The sequence below is a fragment of the Mytilus edulis genome, chromosome 9, assembly GCF_963676685.1.
Source record: "Mytilus edulis chromosome 9, xbMytEdul2.2, whole genome shotgun sequence".
Lineage (NCBI taxonomy): Eukaryota > Metazoa > Mollusca > Bivalvia > Mytilida > Mytilidae > Mytilus > Mytilus edulis.
In genome coordinates, this window is record NC_092352.1 from 54,064,155 (window position 1) to 54,084,789 (window position 20,635).

General features: G+C 30.8%; 1 protein-coding gene and 1 long non-coding RNA gene across 2 annotated transcripts; both read right to left on the minus strand.

The window, feature by feature from the left end:
- Positions 1–563: 563 nt before the first annotated feature.
- Positions 564–5,852, minus strand: LOC139490364 (uncharacterized). The gene is made up of 5 exons (XR_011656302.1): positions 5,776–5,852; positions 4,547–4,685; positions 2,569–2,603; positions 1,517–1,559; positions 564–653 (listed from the first exon to the last, which is right to left on the minus strand). It is a non-coding gene; the product is annotated as an uncharacterized lncRNA (long non-coding RNA).
- Positions 5,853–17,140: 11,288 nt separating this feature from the next.
- On the minus strand, positions 17,141–19,466 carry LOC139490365 (toll-like receptor 4). Its single transcript, XM_071277175.1, has one exon. The coding sequence runs from the start codon at positions 19,458–19,460 to the stop codon at positions 18,333–18,335; it is 1,128 nt and encodes a 375-aa protein (XP_071133276.1). The 5' UTR covers positions 19,461–19,466; the 3' UTR covers positions 17,141–18,332.
- Positions 19,467–20,635: the final 1,169 nt, after the last annotated feature.

Genomic DNA, 20,635 nt, shown 5'->3' on the forward strand with positions numbered 1-20,635 from the left:
ACTGTTAAAAACATGTATACTAATTATGTTTCCTTAAGATTTTGTCCCGAGCTGAGATACAACTTCTAATTAACTTTTTTTTATTAACAAAAGCAATCAATATACTGTTCAATTGATCTGTCAAATTAATTACCATGACGACAATTTGTAAATAAAACATAACTATTTAATTATTATAATACAAATATATCAAAAATATTAAAATTGAAAAAAAGTCCGGTTAACCGGTTAGCGTTTTTGGTAGTTCAACCGGTTAACCGTTGACACCACTACTATAAACAATCGTTATATTTGCTTTAATACACCATTTTCTACAGAAGGAAATGTATGTAGCATATGACAATTGTTGTCCGTTCGTTTGATGTGTTTGAGCTTTTGATTTTGCCATTTGATAAAGGAAATTGCCTTGGAGATTGATATTTGTGATATTTTACTTATTACAGAATACTGGTACAATTTTCTATGCTACTACATTACAAATTTCAAACTGCTTAGTGAGATATAGTCACTCAGTCAGTCTTTAAAGAACATTTTGAAAAAATTTATTCATTTCTAAAAACTTACGCATGGTTGGTCGAGCGTCAGTTTCAAAGTGGTTCAATTTGATGTTTGTTTCTGCCTGTGTTGATCTATCGCTGTCAAAGCTGTAATGTCTATTGTATAAAGGACACTATATGTAAGGTTTATTAAACACCACAACTAGAATCATATAATAAGCATGACTGTCGAATTAGTTTTCGATATAAAGAACAAACTTTATAGTTCGTTCTTATGTTGTACTGTTATACCACTGTCCCAGGTTAGGGGGAGGGTTTGGATCCCGCTAACATGTTAAACCCCGCCACATTATTTATGTATGTGCCTGTCCCAAGTCAGGATTCTGTAATTCAGTGGTTGTCGTTTGTTTATGTGTTACATATTTGTTTTTCGATCATTTTTTTTACATAAATAAGGCCGTTAGTTTTCTCGTTTGAATTGTTTTACATTTTCTTATCGGAGCCTTTTATAGCTGACTATGCGGTATGGGATTTGCTCATTGTTGAAGGCAGTATGGTGACCTATAGTTGTTAATGTCTGTGTTATTTTGGTCTTTTGTTGATAGTTGTCTCATTGGCAATCATACCACATCTTCTTCTTTATATTTAAATGCCGATATGTGTATATCAACTAGATGAATTCAAAGCTGTGTTACCTTGACAACTATTGACAATAGTGCTGTCTATGCCGATCGGAACAAATTTGAGTTGACATGTTGATATGGTCTTCGACAAACAAAATTGAACATGAGTTTTACAAAAAATAAACAAAACATTTTTTTTTCAAATAAATATATACATATTTATAGAACGCTTATCTGTTTGGGGCACTTGAGGTCTTTCCAGTCTTTTGTCGAAAAATTGTTGCTCAAACTTAAGTTTTTAAAATTGAGTTTGTGAACTTTAATATTTTTATTTAGAAGGCCAAGCTAGTCTGACTTTCAAGCGATGTCGAACCTATATTTTATGTACTCACTTACTCATTACTAGCCTGCGACGACCGGTTCATTCCCCTTTGTGATACTAAAACAAAGTATGGATTATCCATCAGACATACAGTTCAAATTAAAATAAGCAAAATTATATGAGAAAAGATGTTTACGCCGGGTTTCAAACCCTTCAACATTTGTAGAATATTAAAGATCTTTGAATATTTTGACCTCGAGCATCAATGAAGAGACATTATTTGTCATGCGCATCTCATAATTTGGCTATACTTTTTGGACCTTTTGGATTATAGCTCTTCATGTTTTATATAAGCTTTGGATTTCAAATATTTTGGCCACGAGCATCACTGAAGAGACATGTCTTGTCGAAATGCGCATCTGGTGCAACAAAATTGGTACCGTTGATTTTATTATAAATTGAAATTTGTATCGTGTATGTTTTTTAAGAAACTATAAGTCTTGATTTCAACAATCACCAACATGAATGTTTGACTTTGTGAAACACCTCTAATAAAATATTGTATATAAAAGCAAAGCGGAAATTTCAGTTACTTCCGTTTTAAATTAAAATAGTTTTTAATTACTTTCTTTGCTCCAATAATTGACACCTCAAGTTAAGCAAAGAACTGATGCATGTACTTTCCAACATAAAGCAAATTAATGTAACAAATAGTGAATGCGTTTCAATTTCCTACACAGATCCACCTCTTAATATGTATTGAACATTAATAATACCTTGTCTTATAAATTACATTTTTGTATTTGACTAAAACAATTTGCAAAAGTGTCATCGGACTTGAATCATTTTTTTCTATTTGTATTCGATGTTTTGAATTTTTGAGTAAATTTGTTTTAATATTCTAAATTATTAATTCACTATGACGTCGTGTACATAACTACCATCAATATTTGATGAAGCGCGCAATTGATTAAGCGTTTCTTTGAAAAAAGCTATAGTATTTTCCATTGCATATGATGTGATTCTTATTTGTATGATTCATATTAAGCTTTAACTTCAACCAAAACGTCGGCAATTCGATTTGATTTCTAGACTTTTATCGGTCATAATGTTTTAATAAAATTACCATAATCTGATGTTGTTGGCGCTGTTGATATATTACTAAAATAGAAATATAAATATAATACTGAAGTAGAAAAAAATAATATGTGCAAACAAATATCAAAGTACATGTATGTATTACGCACTTAACCCAAAGGAAGCATTTAAGGAAAAAGCAAATAATGAATTTATGGACAACAAAAACAATGTTGAAGTCAATCTTGCGAAACGTTTTATGTCCGTTATCACAAGTATCACCGATATTGAAAAGCTGAATTCTCTTTTCCTCGATTTTGACAGGACAAGACAAGACAAGACAAATACTTTATTAGAGTCTCACCTCAAAATTGACATACATTTATACATTTATAAAATTACAGTAATATTTAAAACAACATGAGCCACTCTAAAAAGAGTTATGAGAGACTATAAAATTTCTACAAAACACATTATAATTATCTACAATTATATAAAATACCTTTTCTTTTTAATAATACATCATAGCAGATTTTGGCTAAAAAGTAACACACATTTTCATCAGTGAATAAAAATTTGAATTTATCATCATCAGACAAATTAACAAAATCACAATTAAAAGAGCTAGCATGTCTAAATAAAATAGCTCGTAAATCTGCATATACTGGGCAGTTAATTAAGACATGTTTCTCATCTTCAATAATGTTATTTTTCTTACATTGCTCATTAAAACATAATCTATTGTCAACCATAATGCCTTCATATCGGCCAGTTTCTATTCTCAGAGGTGCAACACCACATCTAAATTTAGCATATGCACTCTTATATTTTCCAGGCATATTAATACATAAATATTTTTCTTTATTAAAACATTGCTTAAACATTCTATACGTTCGCAATTTACTTCTTTCATTGTACATTAAGTCAGAGTACCACTTCTCTTTATATCTACAAAAATTTTCCTTTTCAATTTGTTTAATTGTATTTTTATCAATAGAAAAATCAGTATTACATAAAAACTCCATATCCATTTCTTTAAATTTCACATTGACTCTATAATTCCAATTTCTAAATTTACTATTACAGCATTTATTGCCCCATAAGAAAACCTTTTTATTAACTCTACAATGAGACATTTTAGTAAGTCTCGACCATAATCTAAAAATACATGTCCACTGAGATATAATACTGGGCATCCAACCCATATCTCCATATAAGGCTAAGTTAGGGGTGTATTTACCCACACCCATAAAAAATCTCATTGCTCTATTTTTTACAGCATTAATACAAGAAAAATCCTGGTGACCCCAAATTGAGGCACCGTATTCAATGACAGACATGACAAGTGTATCAAAAAGTTTTGTAAATGTATCAAATTGAAAACCGCCATTAGCTTTACATTTAGCTATTAATAAACCTAAAGACCTACTTGCAGATTTAGCTACTGCCTTAGCCATACAATTGTAGTCTAAAAATTCTGACAACAGTAAACCTAGATAAGTATAACTAGGAACAATTTCCATATCATTATTATTAAGTACAAAAGTAAAATTTGTCTTTGGTGTAGACTTAGTTCTGAAATGTACAATTTTTGATTTCTCTAGATTTACAACTAAATCATTTTTACAACACCATATATTTAAAGTATCCAACATTTTTTGTAGATCTTTCATGACATCACATAGCGAGAAATGATATCAAAATTGTACTAACCAAAAGCAACATCACAGGTGTCAAATGAGAATCAAATTTCCGATGAGTCTAAAAGCACCCTTAGATTCTTGTGAAATTCATTTTGATCAGTCTTTACTTATAATGTATATATCAAGTGTTTGTGGAACTGTTTGTGTTGTTGTTGTTTTTCCTATGTTGCCTCGCTTCGACTTTTATGAGTTTTGAATGCCCTAAAGCTAACGTCGGTATACAACTTATTGCTTAGAGTTTAGATAATTTGCGATTAATACTAATGTTCGTATAAACAATGAACTTGGAGTTAGAAAATTACACTCATAACAAAACGGGTTTACCTAGTAGAAGCATATCTTCTAAGAGTCGTCTGGTTCAAATTACACCTTTTGTCTTCGCGAACTGGGAAATAACTAAACCCAGCATAACCAGGTTGAAAACTGTTTTGATTTTGCGATACAAATCCATAGTGGTCATTTTCTGCAAATTAAAACATCGATAATACTATCAAATATCGCACACCTTGGTTATATTCTTACTATAAGCTTCGTAATATGTGTAAAAAATCAATAGATACATGCATCTAAAGAGGTAATTAATCAATACATTAAGGGAAAATTGGTCATCATAGAAATAAAAAGATGAAGAATGATTGCCAATGAGACAACTCTATACCAGAGACGAAATGACTTTAGAGCCATTGAATTTCTTTGTCGCTTTCTTTAGTACTCTACTTTATCACAATTCAGAAGGAAAAGTAGAAGCCGTGTATAATGCGGCTTAATTCAGTGTATAATATAGTGAAATAATTACATAAGATGCAACGTTTAAGCTTTTTGGCAGTTTTCTTACCTTTTTACCTTTTGTCAAAGTTTGGTTTATACCACTCGTCATATAAAAACATCTTAAAATACGTGCAATTAACTTAAAGAACTATACTTTTCGTCATATCTTAAATGCTTTTTGGAGAAAATATGTACCTTTTAAATTATGTGTGTACCTGTTACAATGTTTTAAATTGTGTGATTTTTTTTGATTTTTTAAAGTTGATGTTTAACACAGATTTCTGTTAAACTTGATCTTTTTTTCTTTACAATCGGGAATTTTAAATCTACTTTGGAACTCGACATTATGTCACGTGTTAATTTTGATATAACACATTCAAGTTATTGAAAATTGGTACCTGACAGTAAAAGGTATTAAATACAATATCTTTTATTTCTTCAGAATTTCTTTAAAAATGAAAATTGTTTTTGATCAAGCATTTCCTAATTAATTATTGCTTCTTCTCTTTTGTCATGTTTGTGATTTGAATTAAATATCAAATGAAAGATATGACAAATTACTGAATATGCATATTACAGTTCAGGAGAGACAATGAGTTTAACAATTATATGTTGATACGTGAATTTTTTGTTATAAGTCCTCATTTAGGAAGGATATTCAAGATGAATGTGTTAAACAAAAAATAAACAAATAAATAAATGAATGAATGAATAAATAAATAATAAAACAAAATGATTAACAAAATATCCTGTCAGAGATTATTACATTTGATATATGTATTTACCATGAATAGAACTGAGCTGCTGTTCCGTTCTTCCCTTCTTGTTCCGTTTTGTATTTGGTTTTGAAAAGTTCTATAGACAAAAGACACATAAACAATATATGTAACACATAAGCATGCAAATGACAGGCAACCAATTATGCATATATGTTTCTGATATTTAAGGTGGTACCTAACACTACAGGGAGATAACTCTGTAAAGTCAGCTAAACGTTTTAATTACGTTGTGTTGTAAAAGGAATATTAAGCTTCTCAATGATTAAAATTGGTGTTTGTCAAATTGCTATATAACCAGTGTAATTTTTCTGACAAAACGGTTGGTTAAATTTTTTTAAAATTTTTATATTTTTGTTAAAGTGTCAAAGTAAATACTTTGACAAAATTTTATGAAAATTAAACGAGCCAAATTAATTTTAGTGAAGTGTTGGGTACCACCTTAACCTATGTACATGTACAACAAAATGTTTGTTGTATTGTTTTGTGATGTCACGCTAACTTTACGACGTTTACCCGACATTTTGTTTATAATGCGATAATTTCCGGTAATCAAACGTGAATGATAAATCTTTAATTAGTTTACTTAGTATTTAAAATGAATATTGATTTGAAAGAAATAGTATATATATTTTATATATTTTTTAAGTTATTTTAGTTGATTATGGAACAAGCTATTTTTTAGTGCATGTCCTAATTAATCTAAAGGTTTAATTAAGAAACACAATTATGCATTTTAACATGGTAAAGGTAGATCGGGTGTCGTCCTCCATCTTGGATTTTGTAAAGCAGATAACAATCTGTCCTGATCTTTAATGTTGATGTAGGAAATTGTGACTTTTATCATATTAATGGCTGTATTTTACAAAAATCAAATTATTTTATTTCATATATTTGTTTTAAATTTTCCCAAATAAGGGTAGACAATTCAGATATAATGGGAACTAACTCGATTAAGTATTTTTTATGATATAATGTGATGTGAATTTACCTATTTCATTATGTAGCAAGAAAACGAGTTCCGTGACCCCATTATTTCTTTTTCTTTTCTGAAAGCATATTATTAGAGCTATATTCTTATATTTTATCGAAAAAAATCTATAGTGTAGTTTTCTTTTTTTTTATCACTCAAATTTGGGTTTTAAATACTGTAAAAACAAATCTGACAATTTTGCTCAAACCGTATCGTGTAAATAAGCAGGGTGGCCAATACTTGTTATTACATTTTCGGCAAACAACTGATAAAACTACATTTTGACAAATTATCAAAATATTCTCTGGATTTAAATAAAGACACCCTATCTACCTTAAGGCGACAATAGTTTGTCAGTTTTCAAATCACTTAAATCGATACAGATGAAATCCCATTTATGAAAGAAAACATTCTGAAAATATTTGTAAAAAAATAAGTAGCTTTTTTTTATTGTTTGTTTGGGTTTTGTTGTGGATCAAATGATTAAACGTACTAAAATTACAATATCAAATTGTGTACCTACCTTCCCCATGTTTCTCAAATCTTCATTGTAACTTCACTAAATGTTGGTTTCTTTTTACTTATTATACAATTTTAATTACTTTTGAAACTCTTTTTTCTAAACGCCAAGTTAATCTATGCCTTTTGAAATTATATATTTGTTGTCAAATGAACAATAGGGCATTATCTTAAGTGTAACAATGCATAATTGGCTACTTATTTCAATATTCCCTTAATTCTAAAGTCGACATTGTATATCCTTTTAAAGATGACGAAATTCCGAAATTTTTTACATTTTTTTGTTTAAACAATTACATGATTTATTGAAAATTGACATTCGCTTGTAAAAAAATATTATGGATCAGTAAGTAGGGCATTTGTAGGAAGAGTCCAATACAACAATATGATAAATGATGAAGGATGTTCGCTACTCTGTTTAAAAATAACAAGCTTGTTAAAAGACTGTTATGAAATGATAGGATATGAATAAAAAAAACAAAAAAAGCAGAAAAAAATGTGTGCCCGTTTCCGAAATATAAGCCATTGAAAATTTGGCGGGAAATAATTCTCTCTAGATTTTTCTTACATTTAACATTGGCACAATTTTTGTTTAAAGAAAATATGAAAAAATAACCAGGATTTTATAAGACTTTGAAATATACAGTAGCTTATTAATATTTATGTAATAGAATTATGGAAAGAAAAGTATGGGTTAGTGGGCAATTTTTTTAAATGGCATGGATAAAACCATAGGATTCCGAAAATCTGGCAAAAATTCAAAAATTAGAGGAGCAAACATCCTTAAATTATTATCAAAATCATACCAATTTATTATTTAGCACCTTCATTTCTGTAAAACAAATTACAAGATTCAAATACTTTGTTTTTAGTTCGTACTACTAGGTCCTATTTCGATGCATTACATTTGCGCACTTAATCATTACTTTTGCGCACATTATCATAACATTTGCGCACAAAAATTGTTAGGTTTGCACTTAGCTTTTGATTACATTTGCGCATTCATTTTATAAGTTAACTAAAGTAGTTACAAGTAGATATATTTATTAATTTATTTAAGTATATTTGAGCAGGGTAAATCGTAAATTTCAAAAACATAGCATGTTTTATGATGCAAGTACTGATGTCAACGTGCTTAGTATTTGTAGCCAACTGCTGTCGGCAAATACAAACAAAACACGTAATAACATAAATTTGCTAAAAATCAAACAAGCATGAAATAGGTTCATTGTCTGGGTTGTGTTACGTTGGGATACACACAAACTTGGTGGAAATAGGGAATTTGATGAAATTCATTTGCAATTATTTACGGTGCATTGTCATGTAATGTCTTTAGTATATCCGTCGTACACTAATGACCCCTTACCCATTCCAATTTGTTTCTCACAAACGAACTGATTGGTTGTGCCTTGACGCATCTTTACATTTTTACTTAAGCTATTTACTTATTTATAAGTGTTCACTAATTATTATAATTATTATTCACTTTACAATATTAGCATTTAAGTTACATATTACGTGTGATTTAAGCTATTACTGGATTTCTCATGTTTTTCGGAATTCAATATGAAAAAAAATATATAATTGAAATTTCCAAGTATGTTAAAAAGAAATTAATAACTATTGTCATAATCAAAAGTTTACCACAAACCTAAACTATTTTAATACTCAAATGCGTGCACGAAAAATTGCATCGTGATATCAATATCATTGGAATAAACACAATTACTACAAAAGTTTACAATTTCTTTGAAATATGTTGTCTACAAAGCAGAGATGAGAGAATAAATAATAAAAAAAACGATATTTAGCAAAAGAGAATTGGATAAATAATATTTGATATTGCAAACGAAATGATTCTTTTGTATTAATTATATTGATTTTTAGTTGGTTACATAACTTACTATTTGTATTTATTATTTAGTAATCGGTTACAAATACCTAGACAAAAGACCTATATTTTTTAACTGCTCCATTTTAATCAGATTACAATTAACCCATTGATTGTAAACGTTACCTGCAAAGTGAACGTTAGTCATCGGCAGTCGACTGAATACAGATTCTGTATGATGTTAACCGTGAGAATGTCTGAAAAAATGTATGTAGCACCATAATTCACACCGGTTTTTAGTTGAGCCTCTTGTTGCTCAATCTATAGTTGCCTGACAGAGCGTGTAATATTTTGCTTTAGTCTTTCTGTCTCTGTTTTGTTTGTTCTTTCTGTTGTTTGTAATTAAGGTCTTTCCTTTTTCTATAAGGAAAGACCTTATTGTATTTCTTCTGATTATTATTATTAGTATTATTAAGATCTTTCCTTTTTCTATAAGGAAAGACCTTACTGTATTTCTTCTGATTATTAGGTCTTTCCACCTTTCCGTGGAAAGACCTATTGGATTTCTTCTGATTAATATTATTATTGTTATTTTTTTTTCTTCCGCCAACTTTTTTTCCTTCGCTTTTGTTTTGTTTCACAAGATGTCGCTTAGACATATAGTATATGATATCGAACAGTTAATACGCTTTTGAAACTGACACCGTGTAACTAAATACTTTCCCATATAAGAGTTATCTCCCCGACCACTGTTTTTCTTCTTATTGCTTGATCTTCGCAACCGTATAAGAAACCGACAAATTGATTTTACCAAATTGCTCGTTATATCCTGAGGATGATCTGATTATTTTGACCGAAGCTATCCGGTGACTCCATGTGAGAGTTATTTCCCCTTTTATATTTGATCTAAGTGATATGCATTTTTAACTGGAAAACCATAAGTGATAGAGGCCTAGGCTCTTTTGATTTGAGGTCCTTGGTCCAAAAAAATGAAAATGAGGTCAAGGTCAAAGGTCAAAGTCATGATTAAAATTTTGATTTTGGCTTGTTATCTCTTATTTCTAGATAATCATATAAGATATCGACAAAATATTTTCACAAAATTGTTAGTTACGACATGTCATAACACATAAATTTTAGTCGAAAGGTTAAGTAGACATTTGGCGTGAGTTTTCCCCCTTTTTATATCTAATATCATACGTATGGTAATATGACTCATTAACAATATAAAGCAGAGGACTAGAGTCTTTTGATTTGAGGTCCTTGGTTTATGACCTTGAAATTGAGCTGAAGGTCATATGCTAATTTAACAGTCTAGATTTTGACCTTTGCCATTACCTAATATATACACATGATAAAGCCATGGGATTTTTTGTATACGGTTGTAACCAATGTGACCTTAAAAAAAACCGGAAGTGACCTTTTGTAAGCCGAAAGTAGCTATTTTTTGTACTAAATCAATGTAAAAGTATTTAGAACCATATATTTTTTGAATCAATGTCAAGTAAACTATCAAACAAAACCGGAAGTAAACTTTTTCAACCGGAAGTAAAAGATTATCTCCCTTTTTTATATAGAAACCATATATTTTTGGAATCAGTGTACAATAAGCTGTCATTTGACGCTGAAACTGACATTTAAAATCAAATTTATATTTAATATTTTCATTTTAAAATAGATTCTTACTGGTGGAAAGGCAATTTTTCACTGAACAATCGGTTTTTAATAATTATTATTTTCTTTCCGCCAAACTTAAACGTCATTTCCCAAAAAAGGTACGTGACATGTTAAAATGATATTAAGTATCTAGTATCGGTTGACCAAAAGCTAATTTGTGGTGAGGGCACGACCACGTTACATTTCTGTTATAGGGGTTATCTCCCCTAACACCGAAAACATTGTTATCTTTCTAAATCCGTAACCATAATAGGTAGAAAAAAACAAAGGGTGGAATTTGTTCAGGAACAGACCTTGGTTCTTCGTTACATATAGAACGAAAAGATTCCACGACTCATTGGTAGGGTTATGCCCCTTCGAAAATTAACCGATGTCGGTTGGCCACTAAAACTCAAAAACCGTAAGTTGTAGCCACCTACGATTTTCATCAATGATCATCAATTTACGTGACTAAAAAAACTGACCTAAGGTCAAAGGTCAAGGTCATGACCTAGATTTTGACCTTAGCTTGTTATCAAATTAACTCAATAACTGTAAAAGATGGCTGATAAAATATAACGGAGTAAATGTGTGTCTTGTCCAGATCACATTTGTTATGTTGAGTTGAAAATTATTGGACCATCTATTATGGACCTAGGGCACGAAAAGTGTTTTTCGGGTCCGAAATATTGATTTTTCGCTTATAACTCAAAAAGGTTAGAAGATAGAAAAAACTTTGAAATGCAAAAATGTTCAGCATAATAAGATCTATAAAATCAGGTCAAGGTCAGATGTCAAGGTCCTTAGCAACGACATAAAACACCTTAGCAACCATACATTTTTTAACTAAGAAGGCTATGAATAATTCAAATATGAAATTTTTAATACTGGAAATGACATTTTTATCCTTAACAACGACATTTAAGTCCTTAGCAATGACTTTTTTTTTTTTAACTTTAAATGCTATGAATAGTACATATGACATTTTTAATACTGGTAGTAATATTTTTATCCTTAGGAATGATTTTTGTCCTTAACAACCACTTGTTATGAGCATAAAAGTCCATATATTTTTTATCTAAGAAGGAAAGACCTTTCAATTGTTAATGAACAATTGACCTTTTAATTGAATTTATGTTTCTTATCTACGATGTTACAAGGAAAGAAAATTTCCAAGCCCGCAATCCAATTAAAAGTAAATTCCACGCCTTATATAACATAATTGTAAATATTATACCGAATAAGTATTTGACAAACTGATCAATTTACGCTTCTAACTGTAGAATTCTACAAATAAGATTCGTTTCATTCATTGATGATTAATATATTCGATTAATTGTTATGAAATTATTTGATTTTTTTGTCAAAATAATCTTTAACTGTTATTTATCTATTAATACGCAGCCATTTCCTGTCAGAATTTGGCGTTCAATCCAATGTCTAATGTTAAAAGAATACATATGCTACCTGCAAGTTAAAAACCATTCAAAGACTCTTTGAGGGGTCTATATATGGTGTCTTATAAATGGTAAAATTATTGTCTTTATCTAATATCTATAGCCAGTGACAATTGATATGTGACGACTTTAATCGCGGTTGCAGGATCTTTTATGAATTCATTAGGTTCGGTGAAAAGACCAATTGTATTTGTTCTGATTATAATTATTTTTTTCTTCTTTTGCCACTTCTATTTCTTGTGTATAAATTTTGTTCCGCAACATTTCGCTAAGATGTTAAGTATAATGATATGAAACAGTTTATATGCCTTTGAAATTTACCCTGCGTAACCAAATATTTTTCTTTGAAGGAGTTATTCCCCCGAGCACTGTTTTCCTTGTGACTACATCTTTTCCGTAACCGTAAAACAAAGCGACAAATTTATTTTATAAAATATTATATTCTTCCCATCATTTGTCCTATTTTGACCGTAGCCATATTAACACTCCTAATGAGAGTTATTTCCCCTTATGTATGTGATATAGGTGATATGCATTTTTATCTTTTAAACCATAACTGATAGAGACTTAGGATATTTTGGTTTTGAGGTTCTTGGTCCAAAAATAAGAAAATTAGGTCAAGGTCATATTTTGTATGTTGAATTTGGCTTATTTTCAATTCTTTTCAAAAACCAAAAGTGATATCGACAACATATTTTTACTAAATTGTAAGTTGCGACATGTTGTAACATATGAATTTCGGTTTAGAGGGTACGCCAACATTAAATTGGAGTTTTCTCCTCTCTTATATTAAAAATTAGGCATATAGTGATATCACTCATAAAACATATATAATTAAGACCTATGGTCTTTGATTTGATGCCCTTGGTTTAGTACCGCAAATTTTATCTCAAGGTCATAGGTTAAATTGACGTTCTAGATTTTGACCTTTGCTTTTATCTCATCTGTATACATGATAAAGCCATGAGACTTTTTGCATTACGTTTCAAGACACTTGACCATGGAAAGGACTACCGGAGTGACCTTGTGTAAACCGGAAGAAGCTATAAGTTGTACTTATTTAATGTAAAAGTATATTGAAGAATACATTTTTGGAATCAGTATCAATCAAGTAAACTATCAAATAAAACCGAAAATGATATATTTCAAACCGGAAGTCACCCTTATTTAGAATAAAATGTATAGAAACTATACATTTTTTTAATCAGTGTACAACAAGCTATCTGAATTTTCATAGTTGTATATCAATATTGATCTTTATGGGTGGAAAGACCTTTAATTCCTAACAATCGATCAGAGATTATTTTATATTTTTTTATATTTTGACAGATAGATCATTTGATCAGAAATACAATTCAATGTCAAATTTGATGATATTGAACAATTACTACTACATTAAATATTGCAAAGTTTCGTCCATGACTATACATCATAAATAAAGGCAACAGTAGTATACCGCTGTTCAAAACTCATAAATCTATGGACAAAAAACAAAATCGGGGCAACAAACTAATACTGAGAGAAACGCATAAATATTAGAGGAGAACAACGACACAACATTAAAATGTAACACACACAGCAACGGACTAAGCATTAGACAAAATCCGATGAGAATAACCAATATAACATGTATAACATCAAAACCAAAAACATGAATTCGGGAAAGAAAAGTACCATGACACGTCTTTTGGTAATGTGAATTTACACTCAAAAATAGGAGAAAACAAACGACACAACGGAAACACAACGTAAAAATGTTACACACACACAAAAACAAACTATGATATAACAATGGCCATTTTCCTGACTTGGTACAGGACATTTTTGGTGGGTTGAACCTGGTTTTGTGGCATGACAAACCTCGCACTTTGATGGCTTTGTTAAATATAACATTAAAATGGCAACATAATAATACAGGAATGCAATACAAATAAATAGGAGAACGTATTTGACAAAGAAACACATGCATAATAGATAACAAAAGGCATCAGATTTAAAATTAAATACGTCATAAACACGCCTCGTCCAAACAAGACTTACCAGTTACGCCCAGTTATAAAAGTTCGAAAGTCAAAAAAAGGGGTTCAAAGTAGTACAGCTCTGAGGATCAAAAGTTGAAAAAGGTTGTGCCAAATACGGCTAGGGTTTTTTGCTTGTGATAAGAACATCCTTATTATATAGAACAATTTATGCTATTGCAAACAGTAAATTTTATCAAATGAATTTAAAAGATTTACATGATAAAACTGACGTCTTAACTAATTACAGAAAACACAACCCGAATACATGATACATTGAAGACCAACACAGAAAATAAACACACCCGACTCAGTGATAAAATGTACATAAACTAGATCCTCTTGAACTTGTTTTTATTAACTTTTGTTGACTTCTTTAAAACGATTTTCACTTTGTAATATTTCGGTTTTTTATAACCTATTTTTGTACGGGGTTTGGTTATTGTTGGAGCCAGTACAGCGACATGTAAATTTTCAAAACCTTCCAATTTTTGTATTGATCAATATTTGTCTCATTGAAAAAATCCTAACGCCATCATACATTTAAACAGACAATGTGATAACAACTACGTTATTTCTTACTTGGCAAAGGATATTTTAAGAAAACATGTTGGGTTGAATTTGTTGAAATGGCCAGCCAAAACTCCCGCTTATACGTTTATGTTTAAAAACAATAACGCTAAAGTCTCAGCATTATATGACAGGCTTCGATCAAACCAAACACAAATTTTCAGGACAGAGACATACATAAATAACTAATACAATAGTGCATTTGAATATGTAAATCACAGAATAACAAATAAAACACTCAAATTAATGCATGACAGAACACAAAACAGCACAATAGAATTTTAAAAGAACTATGCGTCCCATGAATGTGTCAACTCCACAAAAAGAGATGTCACAGGTAAATTTAAAAAACTAAATATAAAATTGAAATCAAGTTTGTAATGGCATTATTTCATAATTATATTTGATGTATTTTCTAACCATTACAAGAACATTAGTATAAAATTGTATTAGTAATTGTGCAATATATTGTACCATGTCGGGTTTTCGTCTAAATCAAGTCGTATGAAAGCAAATGATTCCTGTGCATAATGTTTCTTTGAAATTAAGAATCATTTAAATGAACTAAATGAACATCAAATTCAAATTCAAATTCAAACGAAAAAAAATGAAATAATATCCATCAAAAATTACAAATGAAACGTATAACTAAATACATGTACAAATACCGAGACATGTCTAATAGCAATGCGAAATTAAAATTAGCAAAAAAGTCATAATCGGGAATATGTCACATTAGGTCAAACAATTTACGTGGTAAATCACAATCTTAGACCTGGTAGGATGTAACTGTTTTGTAAATAAGACTTTCATCTCAACCATCGCTAATATAATTATATTGAGTATTTGAATGTGTCTGAGTTCAGGAATCTATTCGCTCATTTTTATAATTCTCCATGTTTGAATAATGCATTAGTTCATCAAGGGGAAAACTCTTCAACCGTAAATGACTCAACCTAAATTGGAAATCTGTCTGCTATTTTTGGTTCTTATCTTTTGTGATTTTAATGAATTTGAAGGTTTAAAACTGAGGTTTAAGTGTGCGGAAACAATACATGAGACAGACGGAAGGACATAAAGACGTACAGAAAGACAGACGGAATGCTGGACCGAAGGATAACCTGCTTTTTCGCAACCTTTTGGCTCAGAACAAACGTTTAGAGACAAGTCCAAAAGCAATAACAGAATCACAATACTGAATTTTAACAAAAAAATTTGCATTGCAGCACTTCTTAGAACACATTAAATTCAATTATAATATCAAATTTTGCATTGATCTTAATAAATCAGTCACTTATAGTGCAGTTGCAGATGAGCTGTTGTATACATATAATTAATTTTCTTCAAAATATTAAATAACTAGAGGCTCTCAAGAGCCTGTATCGCTCACCTGACTCTCCTTGGGTTTTTGAAATCGTATAAAAAAGATAAAATTTGGATACAAAGTTACAAAACTTGTCCAGCACCTCATAAGGAACAATCATGCTATGTTGGGTTTCATTTCATTCAGTGGTTCTCTATAAGAAGACTTTTGTATGCATTTCCCATAGGGTTCTATGACAAACTAAACTTCCGCTGGCGGCCATCTTGGATTATGGATCGGCTACAAAGTAACACGACTTGCTCAGTATCTCATAAGAAACATGTATGCTATGTTTGATTTCATTCCATGTAGTGGTTCTCTAAAAGAAGAAATTTGAATGTATTTCCCATAGGGTCCTATGTTAAAATAAGTCCCCTGCTGGCGGCCATCTTGGATGATGGATCGGCTACAAAGTAACAACACTTGGTCAGCACCTCAAAAGGAATATTCATGCCATGTATGGTTTCATTCGATTTGGTGGTTCTCTAAAAGAAGTCATGTGTATGCATTTCCTCTAGGTCCTATGTTAAAGTAAGTCCACCACTGGCGGTCATCTTATATGACGGATCGGCTACAAAGTAACAACACTTGGTCAGCACTTCATAAGGAACATTCATGCCTCGTTTGGTTTCATTCCATTCAGAGGTTCTCGAGAATAAGTTCAAAATGTAAAATGTTAACGACGACGACGACGGACGACAGACGACGGACGCCAAGTATGAGACAAGGTCACTTGGCCTTTCAGGCCAGGTGAGCTAAAAATGAACTTCGGTATATATAACTTCAAATATATTACGTTTTGATTAAATGAATGAACTACAACTGTGTGACAGGTGAATATTCTATTAATTTTTTTTAAACACTGTCATAAATTGATAATATATAGATAATTGGCCTTTGATAAGGTAAAACAAGGTCTGTGTGCTTGTTTTTGTGGAATAATCAATCTATTACAATAGTCACGTATTTATTTTTTTTAAGCGGCGAAAAAATAACAAAAAGTTTTAAAACAATCGTGAAAATGACTTTTAAAAGCAATTCGTCATAAAATTATTTAAAAAATGAGATTATCAAGCAAAAACCTCCCTCGGCTCTATAAAACATACGGATTCTGAATACATACATTACAAACAAACAAAAAGAGTAGCGAATACCTTACCAAGCTTTTTGTTAATAATATGCATGTCAGGCGTATGAATAGTTATTCGATCGCTTCTTTTATTTAATTCCAAAAAACAACATTTCCTTGAAGATCATCCGGGTACTCAATGTATGACTGGTGTTGCACTAGCTCTAGCATAATCAACGGAAGTTCTCGCGGAAAAATCTGCTCATAAAACACAAGGAAAAGAATATTATGTCCTTCTCGTGAATAAATACTCTCCATTCTTGCCATATTGAATTCAAACATGCAGTAATAGGAATCAAGAAATGCTCGAGTGATTATGCAAATGGTTTTATTACTGTTGTGTATTCCGTTAGTTATATTTTGACTTATCTCTTCTCCAGGAATAAAATCTCGCTGATGTATGCAAAGTCGTAAATGTTCGTGTTCGTCTAAGTTTGGAATACACTCATTTATGACAAAATCTTTCTCCTCTTCAGAATATGAAATGAAAGCATTATATGCATAAGTCATTTCAGTATTAACCAGTTTGTCACTTTTATATTTGCTTCTTGTCATATAATAAGCGTATCGCAATCTCCAACGATAGCGATATAATAGCCCTCCTACTAAAATTAGAATAACAGCGACTACCAATACGGAAATACCAACTGTCAGAGCAGTGTAAGATGCACACGACTTTTGCAGAACGGATACAGTATTTTGCAACCTACTCAGTACAATAATGGTTCCGTTATCTGATTTGCATTTATATGAATCTTTATTATAAAAGAGTTCCTGATTTTCAAACATCCATCGAAGAAATACCAATGACGGGCAGCTACACTCTAAAATATTATGTGATAAATCTATTTTCAAGTGTGTTTGCTTAGCAATTCTTGAAATATTTTGCATGGTACTGAGTTGTGAAAAATATTTTATTTTATTATTTGAAAGATCCAGAACTTTTAATCGAACCATGAATGAAACATCCGGAGAGAAATCAGATAATGCATTATCACTAAGGTTTAGTGTTTCTAGGTAGGAATGACCTTCAAACACTATAAACAATAATTAATGGATGCCGTTTTTTGACAGATCCACGTTTTGCAATTTTATTGTATCGTATCTTTTGTAACCTGCCTTTTCTAGATCCTTCCCAAGATCATTGTTTCTTAAATTCAGTGTACGTAAAGTAAGCATACTGTAGGCAACCTGAACCAACATATTATCGGATAAATCTAAAACTTGAAGAGTATTCGGAATCGTATCAGTGTTAGATTGGGTTGCCATAACAAAACTATTTTTATTTAAATACAGTTCTGTTATCCCGCTATTTGCTAGATCACCAAATAAATGAAACGGAGGAAGTGCTAACGTAAAAAACGTTCTTGTCATTTTTATTTTCCGTATTTTTGTTCTCTTGAAGTCATGAGCAAAAGATCTAAAATTATTGTTCTCACACATGGTTCCAGATAAGTCAAGATATCTAAAATTCTTTAAATGACAAAAGATACATCCATTTGTGAATTGAACAATTCTGCAATTAGTTAATTCAACAAATTCTAAATAAGGCAAATTGGAAAAGGTATTATTGTTGACTAATTGCATTTGACATTTTCCCGCCTTTAATTGTCTTAGTTGTTTTAAGGACGAATATCCTTGTCCAAATGCTTTGCCATCTATGTCAGATATAATATCTGTCTTCAAATTCTGTAAAACATGCCGTTTCAGAATCATTTTGTCAGGAAGAATGTCCGATATAGTTTGATACGTGAAATTTAAGATTGTCAATGATTTTAGTGGATCTAAAGCGTTTGTATGAAATGAATTGAGGGTAAAATTCAGTTCATTTCCTCCTAGTGACAGTTCCTTTAAGCTAGAAAGTCCGATGAATGCTTCTGAGTCTATTTTCAATAGTTTATTATTCGACAAATCTAACTCTAAAAGATTAGATAAATTCTCGAACGATCTGTCCAACAAATGCCTGATATTGTTTGATTGTAAAATCAGAACGTTTGTATTCGATGGGAAAATTGATGTATTTGTAATGTTTCCATTTGTACAATCCACATAAAACAAAAACTGTTCCAACACACACATGCACTGATTGTTGAAGTCACATTGGGTACCGTTACGAAGCCATGACTGACAGTTTTTCAATGTTAATATTAATATGATGAAGACTATCAAATATTCCATGATGAAATCAATAACTACTGTAAAGAGAAAGTAATTTTAAAGTAGGCAAACCACCACGTAGTTTTTGTTAAAAAAAACAGAACTATAGTAAAATGATGTACTCGGAATCAAAGTACAATAATTTTATTATTTATAGTATAACTAATCGCCGTATTTGAATATCAAAAATAAGACAACGCGTGACCGAACGACGCATGGATTAAACGAGTGCGGAGCACGAGTTTAATCCATAGCGGCGTTCGGTCACAAGTTGTGTTATTTTTGATATTCAAATACGGCGATTAGTTATTCTTTTTATTACATTGGCAAATGGCCTTTTTTTATGAAATTAATGTAGAAAATGTAAGGAACTATATCTTTTTCCTACGCATTGACAATTTGTTTTGATTTGACGTTATCGACGTCTTGACAACGCCTATTGTTGTATGACGTCAGAGAGTGAAATAACCACGTTTATTTCACATGTGAAATTATCGGTTTTTATCTAACTGGGAAATCAATGTAATTCATTGCAACCAATGTAATAAGAAAAGTTATCACTTGATCGATAGAAATCGTTTATAAATTATAAATAAATATTAAACTTATGTATTGGAAACGTGTTTTTGCTCAATTATATAGCGCATACACATTGAGAATAACAACTTAAACTAAATGGGGTTTTTTAAGTTCATAATTTGTATCCTTTATGCAATTAATACATAGTTTGTAAGCACTTTAAATTTGAATCTCAAAATCGAACTGCTACCAGCAAAACTTTACAGTTTGTAATCAATATTTTACAATAATTTTACACAAATAATTGAAATCAATTTATTTTCACTCAAATTATGGACAAAAAGCAATAATATAAAGTCCACAATAGAAACCCTTACCCTTATCGTTGAGGAATTGCAACATTCCAGCAGCACCTGCATACGGGGTATATATCTACCAATTGATACGATATTCCCGTGCTTGCATTTCCTATCGTGATTTTCTTGATAGAGGGTTACTGCTCACAAGGAAGCTATTAAACCAAGAGTTCCAAATGGTGAAGTTGAAATCATCCCTTCGTAAATTTTACGGACGCCATCACGAGTTGATTGACCGTTATGGAATAACCGTTTCACAAATGATATCGGATATGTTCCATACGTCGTAACTACAATCCCCTTCCCTTTCATGAATGTGAC

What these genes read in the sequence shown, in the direction of transcription:
- LOC139490365 (XM_071277175.1), bottom strand. Translation starts at nt 19,460, where the DNA reads ATGGAATATTTGATAGTCTTCATCATATTAATATTAACATTGAAAAAC.